The 16585-nt window shown below is 47.2% G+C and overlaps 1 protein-coding gene across 1 annotated transcript in view; it reads left to right on the forward strand.

Moving 5' to 3' along the window:
* Positions 1-16585, forward strand: part of MIPEP (mitochondrial intermediate peptidase) — a 137310-nt gene that overhangs the window by 979 nt on the left and 119746 nt on the right. The window contains exons 2-5 of the mRNA XM_061170630.1: positions 2442-2615; positions 5649-5737; positions 8183-8269; positions 15692-15755. Coding sequence (XP_061026613.1) covers positions 2442-2615; positions 5649-5737; positions 8183-8269; positions 15692-15755 — 414 coding nt within the window. The remainder of the gene's footprint in view (positions 1-2441; positions 2616-5648; positions 5738-8182; positions 8270-15691; positions 15756-16585) is intronic.

The raw sequence follows: 16585 nt of genomic DNA on the forward strand, positions 1-16585 counted from the left end.
TGTTTATTCATCCTGTATATAATAGTTTGCATCTGCTAACCCCAAACTCCCAATCCTTCCCACCTCCATCGCCCACCTCCTGAAACTCATTATTGAATGAATGACTGAATTAAAGGTGAAAGGAAGGAAAGCTTGGAAGGGATTTACCTGTGCCTGCTTTACTTTGCATTTATGGATTTTGCTCACTTTTGCACGGTTACTTTTATTTTTGCCTTTTAAATTTTTTCATTATTTCTACTATTGCCTTTCTTGGAAAGATGAGTCTGGGATATAATTACAGTGAGCCTAATAATGTGAGTTTTTCTTATTTAACTCCCAAATGTCTTGGTTTTAAAATTATTTTTGAATGAAATTTGCTACACCAACTTCCATGGGGGTAAATAACATTGGTATTGACATAATTGGTGTGAGAAGGGGCACAGCCTGTGGGTACTGAGCAAAAAGACGTGAGGGGTAAGCTTGGTTATGGGTGGATGAAATAGATCTAATTTTAGCTTTATTAATTTTTCTTTTGTACATCTTAATTTTAGGTGCTGATATCAGATTTTCAAATACGTGAATTGGTTTTTGATTAAAAAAAGAAACCCAAAGGCTTATGTAGTTTTCTAGTATTACCATAACTTGCTGGGCTGAGATTTAGAATTCCCAAGAGGAGTGTGGGGAGGTGTGCTGAGAAGTGAAAATAAAGTCTGTAATTGAATCATATTAAATCATTGTAAAAACCAACTATATTTTTGTTCCTAATTCTGCTCTGCCTCTGCCTGTCTTTGTTTTCTCCAACTTGTTAATATATTTTGAAAAGAAGTTAACAACTTCGTGCATTCCTTCTTGCAGAAACAGTGGGCCTTGTCAGGCCTGAAAGCTTCGCCTCTTGGTATTTCCCGCAATTGACGTGTTAAGCATCTCTTGATACAAAGCTGTCTAGGCAGTGGTCTGGCCCTGTTAATTTGCCTCATTCGGGAGTTCCCGCCTGTGTTAGGCCCTGCGTTGGGCAGCTGGTTAAAATGGCGAAGAGCGGGGTTCCTAGTCCTCGGAGCTGGCCTTGTGCGGAGGCAAGACTTTGCAATGCCAGTTGCAGTACACGAGCGTGGAGAACACGTGGGCTTTAGGGATGCTTGGAGCGAGTTCAGGCTGCGGCTTTCCCACTGTTCGCTAGTGACCACAGACATGTTCGTTTAACCTCTGAAAGTGTTACCTTATCTGTAAAAAGGAGATTGATAGTTTGTGCTCTAGGATTGTGTGATTTACATGAGAGAACCTATGTAAAGTACATGGTACACTTTTGGCAGGCCGTGGATGTGTAATAAGTGTTTGTGGTTTTTGTCTGCCTTCCTGGGCATCATAACAAGTGCAGTCGAACCGGTACAAGAGGATGGTCCTTCCTTCCCATTAGATTAGTGATTTTTGTCTTTATCAAGGTGTTGAAATGCTTTTGGAAGGTATAAAATTTGCTGCCAGTTTCCGCCTATGACTTGGTTTAACATGTTTATTAAATCTTCCTAAAATATATATATGCTCAGAAATCAACTCACCGTCCCTATTTTATACTTCGTGGAGTGCTTGATGCTGTGCCCTGGACCTCACTCAGTGCCGGGCAGGGTCCTGAGAACCTACTAACCTTGTTCTTGTGTCCGTGCTGTGAGACGCAGCACGTATTGTCATCCCTTCATGCCTGATGAAGAAATTAGGCCGAGGAGGAGAGAGAACGCGACCAGGGTCACACAGCTGATAGTGGTTACAGCTGACATCTGTTAAATGCTTTCTGTGTGCCAGGCACTGTTAAGATTTTTTTTTTTAATTTGCAATCTTTTTTTTTTTAAAATAAATTTATTTATTTATTTATTTTTGGCTGTGTTGGGTCTTCGTTTATGTGCGAGGGCTTTCTCTAGTTGCGGCGAGCGGGGGCCACTCTTCATCCCCGTGCGCGGGCCTCTCACTATCGTGGCCTCTCTTGTTGCGGGGCACAGGCTCCAGACGCGCAGGCTCAGCAATTGTGGCTCACGGGCCCAGTTGCTCCGTGGCATGTGGGATCTTCCCAGACCAGGGCTCGAACCCATGTCCCCTGCATTGGCAGGCAGATTCTCAACCACTGCGCCACCAGGGAAGCCCAAGATGTTTTTTTAAAAACGTGTATCGTTTAATCCTTGCCACTTTGTGAGTTAGGTTCTGTGGTAGTAACAGCTGGATTTTGAACCCATATCATTCTATTTTTGTTTTTTATAAAATAATTAAAAATTGAAGAAAAATTACATTCTAACACATTTTTAGTGTCATATGTGGAATGTCGCGGGGAATGTGAACGTGATACCTGTGATGACAGGTGTCACCATGATATGAAATATCAACGAAAACCAAGATTTTGTTTATGAAGAAAGTATTTGTATTGAATACCCCCAGGTCATGTTTTTAGTTATCAGTGGGAACTGTTCTTTGGGTTTCAGGGCCTGTTTGGAGTTCCTGAGCTCAGTGCCCCAGAAGGATTCCGTGTCGCCCAGGAGAAGGCCTTGAGGAAAACGGAGCAGCTGGTGGGCCGCGTGTGCTCCGCGCCGCCCGGGCCCCAGACCGTGCTCATCTTTGACGAGCTCTCGGACTCCTTGTGCAGGGTGGCCGACTTGGTAAGACGCCGGGCGTGGGCCGCAGACCACCTCTCACTTTTGCAAGTTAAGCTCAGTGTGTTAGGGTCAGTACTGGACGGTAAAGTTAGGAATGTTTGAGAGCTCTTGGGTGTAATCTGTTACAGTGAAGTGTGCTGTTGAATGGGAAGAACGTGTAGGAAAGGTCAGATTCAGTACTCGTACTTTAACATGTATATTTAATAAAGTAGATATGTAATGTGTAATGGAAGAATGATTACACACATGGCAAAGATTCTTCATGTGACAGAGGTTCTTCATTTATGAAAATGTCTACCAAAATTCTAGTAGAACATTTATCTGTACCTTTACAATAAAATTAATCTTATAAAAAACTAATTTTTATAAGCCTTTTCAGGAATGTCTTTTCTGATCGAAAATAAGGTTTTGACATCAAACTGATTGTATCAAAGGCGTCTTTTCCCCACGTTTTGAAGTTGAGATAGAAGTGCCCGCAGGTCTCTCCGCCAGCTGAGACGCCCACGGCCGAGGTGGAAGCAGGATCCCCTTGCAGCCCAGGGCGGCCGCGACATCGTAGTGGCGCGCCAGTCCCCAGTCGTGGTCACGCCTACTCCTGTCTGCACAGCTCTTTCTTCACGTTCACTCTGCACGCAGCCCCACCCTGGCCGGGCACTGGGAGTGCGGCCACGAGTGAGACAGACACAGGCTCCGACCTCATGGAGCTTATGTTCTGGTGCTGGCTGTCTTGTAGCTCTTACTGGCACTGGACCCAGGTACGAGCTTCACCTGGATTGACTGATTCAACCTTCTGGGCATGTCTCCACCTGTCGTCGATGAGGAAAGAAAGGCACTAAGAGGTTACGTTCCCCGGCCCGTGAGTGGTGGAGCTGGGCTTCGCGTCCGGGCAGTCTGGCTGCAGAGGCCTCGCTCTCCACGCTTCCAGGGCTGCTGCCGCCCGGGCCGGATGGAACGTTACCTGGCGTGGCAGGCAGGTCGCCTCCCATCTTGTGAGAAAGTGTTTATTTTCGCAGTTATTGGGCTTCTCCGACTTCTCCGAAGGGATGGTGCAGGTCTGTGAACGTGGACTCTGTGTGCACGTAGCCACCCCACGATCAGGATGTGTAACTCTTCCATCACCCCCAGAACGCTCCCTGTGCGTCGCGCCCACCTCGCCTCTCGCCTCTGGCAACCTCTCATCTGTTCTCCATCCCCGTAGTTTGTCTTTTCTTAAGTGTCAGCTAAGTGGAATCATATTTACCGATTGAGGCTGACTTTCTTCACCAGAGTGGCAGCTCCCCGTCTGTGCTTTCCTTTTTCGAGAGCCTCCTCGCTCTCAGCTTCTGCGCTGAGCCAGTAACACCTCCGCTGTCCTAGACTCACTGCTGCAAGTTTCCCAGTTGTAAAGAGATCGGCAGAGTATCCATCCTGAAGGGCTTTTCTGAGGGCTCCGGTAGTCAGCTCTTGCTTTTTCTGGGTTTGGGTTCTGTCCCTCCAGGATGTGCTCAGCGAGGGCTCGTCTTGTTGGGGGATGTGGGAGACGTACTGTCAGAAAAGAGGTTTTGAACCGTCTCTGCTTAACGGTGCCACTGAAATCTGAAAGGAAAGCGCCGGTCAGCAGATTTCACTTATTTGTAATCAAGTATTGGCTTTTGCGGTCAGAAATCCCAGAACTTACTGGGTGTTTGTTGTCTTAGCCTCTGTCTTAATTAACCAGTGTTCTAGCATTTTTTCCACATTTCTACTTCTGCTCTTTACTAAAAGGTTTTAACTTCTCTGCCCCATAGCTTGCCCTATTTTTGAAGTTTTTTATATTTATGAAGTTTGATAATATCTTATTCAAAAAGACTAGGATGTGATTTATACATGTAAATCTTTGGGTCAAAAAGCTCAAACAATCTTCCTCCTTTTTTGAATTTTTAAGATTTTACCGACTAGTGAGATCAATACCATATAAGGCATGAGTTTTATAAACTGGTCATTTTGTTTTGTTTTTCTTTCTTAATAGAGTCCCCGTGGAACTGTATTATTTTCCTCACCACTGTCACAAACGAGTTTTAAAACGTATGCTGGTGTTTTGAATTTTAATATTGATTGTAAATTGCGCACCATGCAGATGAGTAATTTATATAGCATCTTTTAAAGTTTACACAGCTCACTTTTCAGGTGCTTTAGTGCAGATGTTATCCTACTGTTACGTCAAATGTTGTATCAAACTATGGATTTATATGTTTCTACATTAAGAACTATTTGATAATAAAATTAGGACATTTTACTTTGTGTTGATTTTATTTCACGTTATAGCCGTACGTGTTGTCTTCACGAGAATGAAGAAAATATGCAGTATTTTGTAGTTCCCCTGCGTTTCTCTTTTGCAGTGTACTGCAGTTAACATGAAAACTAAAATCTAGTTTTATGAGATTTCATTAAAAAAAATAAAAAAAGGGATTCTGGCTTAAATTCTAAGGTCAGTATAGTTAGTTAAATTCTAAGTATAGTATAGTTAAATTCTAAGGTCAGTATAGCAGCTCTAGCCCTGCGCCAGGTAGGCTGCAGCTGGGGATTCCGATTTACTTAAAGGCAGTCCTTGTTCTCTGCACAAAGGCTGGAATGCAGTTAACGCAGCCTTGAAAGGACACCAGGTGTGAGTGTTAACTGGAAGCGCCTCCAAGCGATGTTCCGTGGAGCCAGGTAGGAACACTTAGGTAGAAAGCTCCAGATTATTTGAAGCGAGAGTCTGCTCTTTTGAATGATAGAAGTAGGAAGAATTCACTTGGTTTTTACATTTGCAGGAGAGAGACCTCTCTAAAATAAAGTCAGTAAAAGTATTTTGGAATGTATTTGGAAATGAAACGGACTTGGTTCCCGGGAATAACAGAATTAATGAGTGTTCAGGAAGAAGCTGCTCCTCCCGCCGGTTTAGGAAAGTTCCAGTAATGGAAATGCTGGGTCAAGGCAAATGGCACATTTTAAAGCTTAGGTTTTCATTTTCGCCCTCAGACCCTGGAAGCAAGCTTCCCATCAAATGCCCTTTTGCTTTTGTCTCCCCTCCCTTAGGCCGATTTTGTGAAAATCGCTCACCCCGAGGCAGCATTCAGGGAGGCCGCGGAGGAAGCTTGCCGGAGCATTGGCGCCATGGTGGAGACGTACGTCTGCCCCTCCTCCCGGACCGTGGTGGGCCGCGGGGCCCCGGGTCTGTGCCCCAGGTCCTCTGTCTGCAGGGCTTGTCCCTGCCTGGCGGGGGATGGGGCGTGGGGTTGGTGTGTGAGCCGCACGGCTGCCCCGGCCTGACTCTGGGCCGCCTCCCTGTCTGCTGTCCCTCAGTTTCCTCACTGGTCACGGGGGTGGTGGAGTGGTCTGCGTCTCAGGGCTGCTGGGAGGAGGATGAGACGGTAAATGCAAAGGGCTTGTGATGCTGGGGGGGCGCGCGACGGATGCCCGGGGTCCTCGTTCTCCTCGTTGAAGGGATCTTCAGCGTCTCGGGGGCAGCGCGAGCTGGCAGATGGCCGTGCGGTGGAATCGCCGTCGCCCTGGAGCTGTGGCCGCAGGGCGAGAGGCCAGTGTGGTCACCCCTGCCCGGTGGCCTTGCGGTCCCCTTGGGGCTGGGATTGGGGGCGTCTGGGCACATCGTAAAGGCAGTCTGGGAGCTGCGGCAGGCGCAGGCTGGGGTGAAGTCGGTCACTTGAAAGGGATTTGGAGTAAATGCAAGCATGCTGGTCAGAGTAATGGGGAGGGGGCAGGGCGCCCACCAGGACGGGGGGTCAGCCAGTGCGGGTGCCCGGCCCCCCGGCTGGAAAGACCTCGGGACCTGTGTCTCCCGGCCCAGCGGAGGCCCCTCCATCCCCCGGGGCTCGCATGGGGTGTACGGCTGCTGCTGGCTGGTGCCCCCGGCAGCGTTTGCCTTTTTGGGACGGTGCGTGCAAAATTCGGCTCCTTGAACGGGTAAGCTGGTCCCTGCAGACTCCAGACCCCAGCGTGCTGAAGGCGCTGGAGCCGAGGGCTGCTGGGGAGGTGACGAGAGCCCCGGGCCCCTGCCCGGGGCCTGCATGCTGCGTCGGCGGACCTGGGCTCCTGGTTCCGCGGGGGGACAGCCGGCGCCACGGTCGGTAGAGAGGTGGTGTCGGAGGCTCGGCCCGCGGTCCCCCCTTGGCCGTGGAGCGCAGCTCAGCCCTTTGCTGGGACCGGGCCCTGCCCCCCGGTGGGGCGTGGGTGCTGCCGAGGGACCTGGCCGTCGTCACCGGACAGAGCCGAGAGCCTTGCCCTCCGCCCTCCTGGGCGCTGGCTCCTTCTCCCCCGTAGCCTGAGCCGCACCCTAACTGCCCAGGGCAGCTTTGAATAGGATGCCTTCCGGTGCCAAGGAGAATCGACTGACTTTCCAGTGGTGGAAAAGCAAGTATAAAACTGGTCGTATTTGTTTAGAATTAATGCCAAACATAGACTAGAATACAGACTTTATCTCAGAGTCCTACAACGTAGGACACGACGTGGGAGATGTGCTCAAACCTCGGACGTTGGTCCGGCCGGCCACCTTGGAACGGCTGCCCTTGGACGTGGGCGGCCGGGGGCCGAGCAGCCAGAGGAGGCGGCCGTCCGCTCTGACCTTCTCCGGTTCCTGGGGCTGAGGCCGAGCCTGCCCCCCGCTGAGCGTTTCTCGGCGCGCAGGGCTGCCTTGGTCCCTCAGGTTCAGGGTGGCCCGTGGGCACCGTGGCGACAGAGGCCCCTCAGTTCGTATGAACCTGCAGGGGTTTGATTGTGAGCTGCCCGGGGAACCTGACCTCCCGCGAGCCCCCCAGTGGACCTGGCGGGCGGCGCTCAGCCCTTGCCCTTCCCCGAGGCACCGTGCGGCCCTGAGGGCACTGGGCCTCTGATGCTCTCGGGAGGGGCAATCGGGAGCTGTCGGGGAGCTGTCGGTGGTGCCTCGGGTGGTGCCGCGGGTGGTGCCGCGGGCGGGCGGGCAGTGCTGGGTGGGCCGGGCCGAGTGCAGCCGCGGACTGTAGCCGCCGCCTCTGGGAGTGGGGGCCGTGCCCAGCGTCTCGCTGAACCCTGGGGGCCGCCAAGGGTCTAACCCTTTCGGACCAAGGGCATGGTAGCCGGGGCCCACGTGGCTGCAGGGTGCGGCTCTGAAGCCTGTGCCCTCGAGCTGTCCCTGGTGTGGACCCGCCGCTCCCCCGGGGGAGCCGAGGCAGCGCAGGCCCGGCGCCCAGTCAGGACTGAGGGTCTTTGCGTCTGTCCCTCCCCGCCCGTCCCCGCCCCTCTCCTGTTAGAGAAGCCAGTGGTCCTCGGCACATTGCTGACATGCTGGTTCTCGATGGAAGTGGGGTCACGTCCTGTCTGCCCTTCTGTCCCCAGCTGTGGACCGTGGCTTTAAGTTTGTGCTTTTACTTTCCGGGACAGTTAGTACTAACACGCTTCCCGTCCCTCACTAGCTGCGGTTATGCCATTCCTGGTCCAAAGGAAGAAACAAAACAATACCCCAAACCTCTGGCCTCTGGCCATGAGGATGCTGGAACTTGACACCATTCTCTTCACGTAAAGCAAAAAGAGAAGGTACTAGAAAATCATTTAATTTTTTTTATTTGTAATTTTTCTAGGTTGAACACAAATGTGGAATTATATCAAAGTCTGCAAAAACTATTAGCTGATAAAAAACTTGTGGATTCCCTTGATCCAGAAACCAGGTACTGCTTCCTTTGCTTTCATCGCGGTTGTGACTGTGGAGCTGAGCTTGAAAGCCGTCCCCTCGGCGTCCCTGCGCTCACGGCCCCTCTGTCCGGACGGTTTCTCCCCAGGCGACGAGTCCCGCACCCTCCTTGGACGCCACTTAGACGGTGTCTCCTCCGAGAGCTCTGTGCCTGTCTCACCCCGGCCTCCTGCCCAGCTCCGCTTCTCTCAGTCCTCCCGCTCCCAGCCTTCTCTCCTCTGCCTGTTTGTCGGCTCAGCTTCCCCACCCACTGGACGGGAAGCTCCTTGAGGGCAGGGCCTGGTCTGATTTGTTCACTGCTGCATCTCAGCACCCCACAGCCAAGGCCTGCAGCAGGGCCCTCTCCAGGGAATGGATTCCTGTGAGCAGTTGACGGTTCCATTTAGCTGCATTCCTAAAGTTCCATCATGCTGCAGCAGGAGCTGAAAGCAGAGTGGTTTTATTTACTGGTAGATGTCAAGATCCTTGAAATGGTTGGCTCTGGTTCATACCATTTATGATTCTGAATTGAAAAGACCTCATTCTAACTCAGTACACAAATATATTTGATACAGGACTGTGGATATTATATTTCTTTGCTCAGATTTGTTTATAAAACGTGGTAGAGTTTGTCGTTAACCCACCTATATGTTATTTGTGTCATGGCACAGAGACAAATGTCTTTTCCTGCCTTCTTGCATTTGTTTATCTCCTTTTTCTTTGTGGGATGCTTACTTGGCCCCGTCTGCTTCCTCCTCTCTTGTCTGTCTCCGTACGTGGCCTGTGACCCCAAGTGAAGCCCTGCCCGCAGGGGTCAGTCAGTGGTGGTGCCTCATGTTGATCTGGTGTAGGAATGACCACGCCGTGTGAGAAGCAGGGAGGGCTTGTCTTCACCTGTCTGCCTGTAAGCGGTTACCTGTGCTCCTGTTTCAGTTCATTGATCCTGACGCTCAGGGTATGGGTAAAGCTGGCTGTACAATCACAGCAATGGGTCTTTATTATAATTTTAGGTTTGAGCGTTATTCCCTTCGTTAGCAAAATGAGTAAAAGTTGAATGCCTGCTAATTGTGCTGGATTTATACTGAGCTGCTGCTGACTTAGAGTAACAACAGGTTATTCATGATCTGACTTTACTACAGATTTGCTTTCCCATATTTAATGTATAAAAATGGAAGTAGACTGGCAGACCATTTGAGGTACAAAGGACTTGTGCTAATCGGACATGTACCACATTTCTAGATGTTACTAAGATGCCAATAGGATTTTTATTTTTATTTTAAAAAATATTTATTTTTTATTTATTTCTGGCTGCATTGGGTCTTTGTTGCTGCGCACGGGCTTTTCTCTAGTTGCGGCGAGTGGGGGCTACTCTTCGTTGTGGTGCACGGGCTTCTCATTGCGGTGGCTTCTCTTGTTGCGGAGCACGGGCTCTAGGCACGCGGGCTTCAGTAGTTGTGGCACGTGGGCTCAGTAGTTGTGGCGTGCGGGCTCTAGAGTGCAGGCTCAGTAGTTGTGGTGCACAGGCTTAGTTGCTCTGCGGCACGTGGGATCTTCCCGGACCAGGGCTCGAACCCGTGTCCCCTGCATTGGCAGGCAGATTCTTAACCGCTGCACCACCAGAGAAGCCCAGGATTTTTAAAATAACAGAATGATAAACACATTGGGAACAATAATCTGGGTAGAAGATCAATATTCTGGAAAGGAAAGGTTACGTGTGAGTGGAAGGAAACAAGAATTGGAAGTGATAATTATCAAACTGTCATGGCACTTGTATATCATCAGGAGTGTTGACTGGAACCCAGGAAGCACCTTGCATATGGTGAAGGAGAAGTCAATGGCTAAAACAAAGTATTAGAGATTTAATACATTACTTTGTCATGAGAAGATGACGTATAGAAGAAATGCCATCATTATCATATTCTTAGGTGCATTCCTCGGAATACTAGTTTTGTGAGATATTAGAAAGTATTCCCAGAAGGGTCCCATTGATCAGTAAGTTTGGAAATCAGACATATTAATGCATTTTCCTCTCTTGGAGAATTTCAGTATATTAGAGTCTCTGGGAAGCCCAGCCATAAAGAAACCTGTTTCATTTGGGGTTTTCCAGAACCATCAAGAGGTTTCTTGTTTGCAAAGAATATAACAAACACACTCCAGAAAATATAATGGAGGGAAAGTCCCAGTCACAAGAGCAGCAAAAGCTGTGGTACAGCTTGGAGTACCCTCAGGAGGGCAAAGTGCAGAACCTCCACACGCACACCCCCCCCGCAAGGCATGAAAGATGATATTTAAATGGAGAAACATGCTGTATTCTTAGATTAGAAGAAGAAAACTCAGTGGTCTCTACTGGTCTGTAAGTTTGATGTTATCCATCCTACATCTAAAGATTTTTGTTGTTGTTATTTAAAATGATTTTGAAGTCATAAACAGTAAATATACCAGAATAGGCAGGAAAGATCTGGTAAAGAAAAAATGCTACAGAGGGATTTGTACCAGATAGTAAGACATATTATAAAAATACTGTATTTAAAAGAGCATTAAGAGCATTATACTTCGGCCAGAAGGTCAGTGAGAGAATAGAGAAATTTCAGACACAGACACAAATGTCTGTGTGACTGTATTTAACACAGGATAGAAGTATTGTTTCTCATCAGTAGGGAAAGGCTTGGTTTTCAGTAGATGATGTTAGGCCAATGGAAAAGTAAATTAATTTAAGATTTAAATATCTTTAAAAAAGAAATCCTAAAAGTATTGATAACTTGGAATGTGGAAGGTCTTTCTTCACAGGATACCAAAATCAGAGCACAAAAGAGGAGATTGATTTGATCATATAAAAATTGCAAGTTTTGGTCTGGCAGAGCCCTTCCACATTCAGAGTCAGAATAAACAATGGGACAGATGTTACTTACATGATAAAGGTTAATATAGTTATTATGTTTAGAGGTGTTACAAATTACCGAAAAAGAAAAAAAGCAAACCCTCTTGTAGAAAAATGGGTAAAGGATTCTTTTCCTGAAACTCTTATTTCACAAAGTAAGGAATGGCAACATATGGCTGTTGAACGTGTAATAGTGTGTAGTGTGACACTGGTACTAAGTGGGATGTCATGGCTGGAGATGGGTCTCCAGAGTTAGAGGCTTTGGCTGGATATTGGTTCCCCAGCTCTCCAGGCCTTAGTTTTCTTCTCTGCGCCACCAGGGAAGCCCTAAAAGCCATGCTTTTGAAGAATATTTAAAGATACAGAGAACTGTTCAATGTTTGTGATATAATTTTACGAGAAAAAGCAAGATACAAAAGTCTGTGTAGTTGTATCCCAGTGGGAGTCCTGGTGTAACACGTTGAAAGTGGATTGGATAGAAGCTGGGGGATGTGGTATCAGCCACAGTTGGTTGCCATGGAGATAGTATCTTCACGAGACCAAAGATGCACCTCAGACTGTGCTTCTGAGGGTAAGGGTCTTGTTGGGTGTCCCCCCAGACCACCTAGCCTGGCCTCCGGGGACAGTGGCTGTTTCAGAGCCCAGGAATCAAGTTACTGCTCCTTAAGTCCACGCAGAAAGTCAGCAAACTTTTTCAAGTACCTACTATGTGCTGGGCACCAAGCTGCTTTCTGGAACCTACCTTATTTAATGAAGCATGTTCTTCATAGCCTTAAGAGAAAGAAGAAAGAAAAAGTCGTATGTTGGAAGGAAATACAAGAATTTTAATAGTGGTTATCTTTGGTAGGATTAGTGATTTTAGTTTTTTCATGCATTTCTACAGTAAAGCTGTTACATGATAAACCTATGTTATGTAACATGATAAAATTATATTACCCAGTAAATTCCCACCCCTAGTTGATCCCCCCGCCGTCTTTCTTTTCTCTTATTAGAACAAACAGAAACCACCTTTGCTGGAAGAGAGGAGGGGTGTGTTCTAGGTTGACTGTTGAGGATGGGGGATGGATGGGAGACAGAGATGACGAGGACAGTCCGGGGCTTGAGTGGAGCCCTTTACATTATTTAAGAAAGAAGGTCTGTTGAAGTTTCAGAAATTTAGAAGAACTTTAATTCTGTTCATTCAGTATATTGGCACAATAATCAGGAAGATGAATATATCCATTATAAAAAGTCAAGAAAAGCAGGAGAATAGATCAGATATTTGGATAACTTAATTCCAGAAAAAAGTAGTTTTAAAAAAATACTACTGGGACTTCCCTGGTGGTGCAGTGGTTAAGAATGCACCTGCCCATGCAGGGGACGCGGGTTCGAGCCCTGGTCCAGGAAGATCCCACATGCCGCGGAGCAGCTAAGCCCGTGCGCCACAACTACTGAGTCTGTGCTCTAGAGCCCACGTGCCACAACTACTGAGCCCGTGTGCCACAACTACTGAAGCCCAAACGCCTAGAGCCCGTGCTGTGCAACAAGAGAAGCCACTGCAGTGAGAAGCCTGTGCACTGTGACGAAGAGTAGCCCCTGCTCACCGCAACTAGAGAAAGCCCACATGCAGCAACGAAGACCCAATGCAGCCAAAACAAAACAAAACAAAACAAACAAACAAAAAAACTAATGAAAGCAAGGAGTGTTACACTTGAGCTCGGTTCCCAGCATGCAGCAGGGTTAAGAAGAAAGAAAACAGTTCTCCTTAGCCCAGAGATTCCACTTCCAGTACAGCATCAGAGAATTTACTGTTCTAAGTGGCTGCCACTAGTTGGAAGCAAAACTGAAAATCTCATGCAGAAAGCCTTTGAAAAACTGTCCAAGTATAAACTGTTTTATGTTTTTAATTATTGGGATTTGGATGGAGTTGAAATAATCAGTCATCACGGTGGCATTCACAGGTTTGCACTCTGTGAATAAAAGAATAAGCTCCTACATGAACTGCTAATCTTAATTGTTTTTCATGTTCTGCAATACCTATACTGGCTTATTTCAACGTTGGTTGAAGCTGGGTTTTGTTCCCCCTTTGTCTGCTATGCTTCAGCTTCCCATAAAGCATTTATAACCCAGCAGTGAAGTCTCCTGCCACATGACTTGGCATCATACGGCCTCAACACAACCATTAAAAAATTTCTGTGTTTGCCCAACATTTAAGCTTGTGGAGTGGAAATCATGAACGCTGTTGGAGCCCGTAGCAGAGGCCCCAGATTTGGTCAGAGGTGGGGGACAGTGTTTAGAGACCTCACCGTGGCGGATAGGGTGTCTCACGATGCAAGGACTTCTGACGCGAGGAGGGCCTTCCTGCAGGGTGGCGGACTTGGGGCACGGTGGCCGGTTCAGCGTGGTGGCAGTGCGTTCTGGACTAGGATGACAGTGGTAGAGAAGTTTAGAGGGCTTAATTTGGCTGATTGCCCTCCCACCCCCCAGTAAACAGCTACTATTTGCTGAGCTGTTTCCATATGCCAGTAAATTTTTGATACGCAATTATACATGACTTACATTTTAGTAATACTGGCAGAAGCGCTGTGAGGTACACCTCTGCTTCCTGGTCCCCTGATGTTTATCAGTCACATCTACTTACGAGTGATGGTAGATCATTGTCTCCTGGGCATCAGGGACCATGTTTCCACCCTAATAGATCTGAAGAGCTGTGTGTCCCAGCCCATGCCTTTGTGGCCCAGCATGGTAATGTCTTGTTTCCAGGTCACACAGGTTTTTCTTTCATTTAGTATGTTACGAGTTCAGCATTTTTTTTTTTTTTTAAAGAATAGGTGGATGCTTTCCTTTTTTAAAAATTTGTTTATTTTATTTATTTATTTTTGACCACGTTGGGTCTTTGTTGCTGCGCGCGGGCTTTCTCTAGTTGTGGCAAGCGGGGGCTGCTCTTCTTTGTGGTGCGCGGCCTTCTCATTGCGGTGGCTTCTCTTGTTGCGGAGCACAGGCTCTAGGCGCGCGGGGTTCAGTAGTTGTGGCACGCGGGCTCAGTAGTTGTGGCTCGCGGACTCTAGAGCGCAGGCTCAGTAGATGGCAGGTGGATTCATAACCACTGCGCCACCAGGGAAGCCCACGAGTTCGGTATTTTGATTCCCCTGGTCCCTAATGGGAAAGTAAATCATCTTAAATTAGCTTATAACTAAAAAGGGAAAGATGGGGACGTCACTGGTGGTGCAGTGGTTAAGAATCCGCCTGCCTGTGCAGGGAACACAAGTTCGATCCCTGGTGCAGGAAGATCCCACATGCAATGGAGCAACTAAGCCCGTGCACCACAGCTACTGAGTCTGCGAGCCACAAGTACTGAGCCCGCGCACCTAGAGCCCGTGCTCCGCAACAAGAGAAGCCACTGCAATGAGAATCCCGCGCACTTCAACGATGAGTAGCCCCCTGTTTGCCGCAACTAGAGAAGCCCGCGCGCAGCAGCGAAGACCCAATGCGGCCAAAAATTAATTAATTAATTAAAAAAAAAAAGGGAAAGATGAACTTGTAAATATAAAATATTACAGGAGAAAATTACTGAAAAGTTGCCCTTTGCTTTAGATGTTATCCAGAATACTTTATGTTCTGCTGTTGTTTTTTTATTGCTGCTAATACTTGACGTTAGGATGAAATTGTTACATTAAGGACAGGTTAGGAAAATTAGGGCCTATTGTGAAGTTTGCAGATGCACTTGAAGATCATTAAAAACTGGATTTCTATAAAGCACACTGGTACTCATTCTTGAAATAGGCATCTTCCCTCCTAAGTCTAAGCAAACTTAGCCCAAGGGGAAGAGGATGGTGGCTTGAAGCTGATGAAGAGTCTGCTTTTTGATAGTGATGTTTCAGATACTGCTGACCTGTTGAAGGGTATTGCTGATGGCCTTTGAACTCCCTAAGCACTTTATTTGTACCCCTGTTAGGAAACTTATTATTTCTTTTGCCTTGTGTTCGTTCATTCAAACAGTACTTATCCCCGTCTGGGCCACGCGTCATGGGTGAGCAGAGTATCGTTCTGTTCAGTACACGTGCTGAGTAGGAAATGTGTTACAGTTATGCATGCACACCTTCATGCAGAGTTCAGGCAGCGTGTGTGTGTCCCACAAGGACTTAATTTGGTGCGTTGTGTATGGTTTGCAGCAGATATTCTTGAAGGAAAGACAGTTGAAAAGATGTCCATTTTTTCCTTTCTAGAAAAAAGCAGAAAATTTGGCCTTGTTGGAGTAATTGTCATTCATTGTCAGTTTAAGGCTTGTTGTATAGTTAGCACGGTGTATCTGATACCAAATCATCCATAGGAGAGCTTAAAACCCAGTCAGTCAACCAGCTGTTTTGCCTGACTTCTAAGATGTTAAGCTTCTGGTTTCAAGCAAACAAACTGTGTGTGTGTGTGTGTGTGTGTGTGTGTGTGTGTTGAAACATCTGGCTTTTGGGCAGTAAGGTTGAAAAAGATGGATTTATTTTGCAAAAAACTGATTTTTGTTCATAATTATTATTACCTGTTCTAACCTGGCACCTATTTTATTTACAGGCGAGTGGCCGAACTGTTTATGTTTGATTTTGAAATCAGTGGAATCCATCTAGACAGAGAAAAGGTAACTTTGTTTTTTGGCTCCTCTTGTTTTACTGATATCTAGTTGGTATATTGTTGATGCGGTTCTTGTATGTTGCTTGAATTTCCATATTATAAAGACACTTAGGTCATTTATGTTATGAAATTCTCCTGTAAGTTGTATTTGAACATAGCGCTCTCTGGAGGTTGGCCTGTCACCCAAGATAATTCAGAGTTAAGAAATGACTTGAGACAGTTGGGGCGTTTTAGGTGTCATGGAAGTGGGATGAGATGGGCTGTATCAGGAAGGCCAGCTAGTGAGTAGGAAAGCTGGCACTGTTGAAGATTAGGGTCTGCTTGCAGAAGTACAGGAAGTATTGTTGAGACCCAGTGCAGGTGTGTTTGTTGATGTAATACCTGTCTTGGACAGACCCCCATAGTTTCATTCTGAAAGCAGTAAGCATGGGTTATACAGTGTTGAAACTGGGATGAGAGGGGCCTTCTTTGTCCAGACCCCTCATTTTACAGGTGTGGGAACAAGGCAAAGTGATCTGTTCAAGTTCCCATCCTTTGTCCTCAGGATCTCTCACCCTGGCCACTGCTCTTCTAGAACACGACATCCCAATGAATGCTTATTCACTTCAGTATTAAGCTCAGGGCTGGAAGAATGGGATGGCTCAACCAGCACCCAAAGAGCTGCCTGCTCCAGTGTCTCACCCTGCCTCCCTGCAGCCTAGACTGTTACGGTGCTGCTTTCTTTTTTAAATAAATATGTTTCTCCTGATAAATATACGATAAAGCCACTTACCTATTAACAGAGTTTGGTTTATCAAAGTGTCTTGGAAAGTAGAAGGCAGGGTGTTGAGAATACGT

The sequence above is a fragment of the Eubalaena glacialis genome, chromosome 16 (assembly GCF_028564815.1).
Source record: "Eubalaena glacialis isolate mEubGla1 chromosome 16, mEubGla1.1.hap2.+ XY, whole genome shotgun sequence".
In the NCBI taxonomy this organism is placed as follows: domain Eukaryota; kingdom Metazoa; phylum Chordata; class Mammalia; order Artiodactyla; family Balaenidae; genus Eubalaena; species Eubalaena glacialis.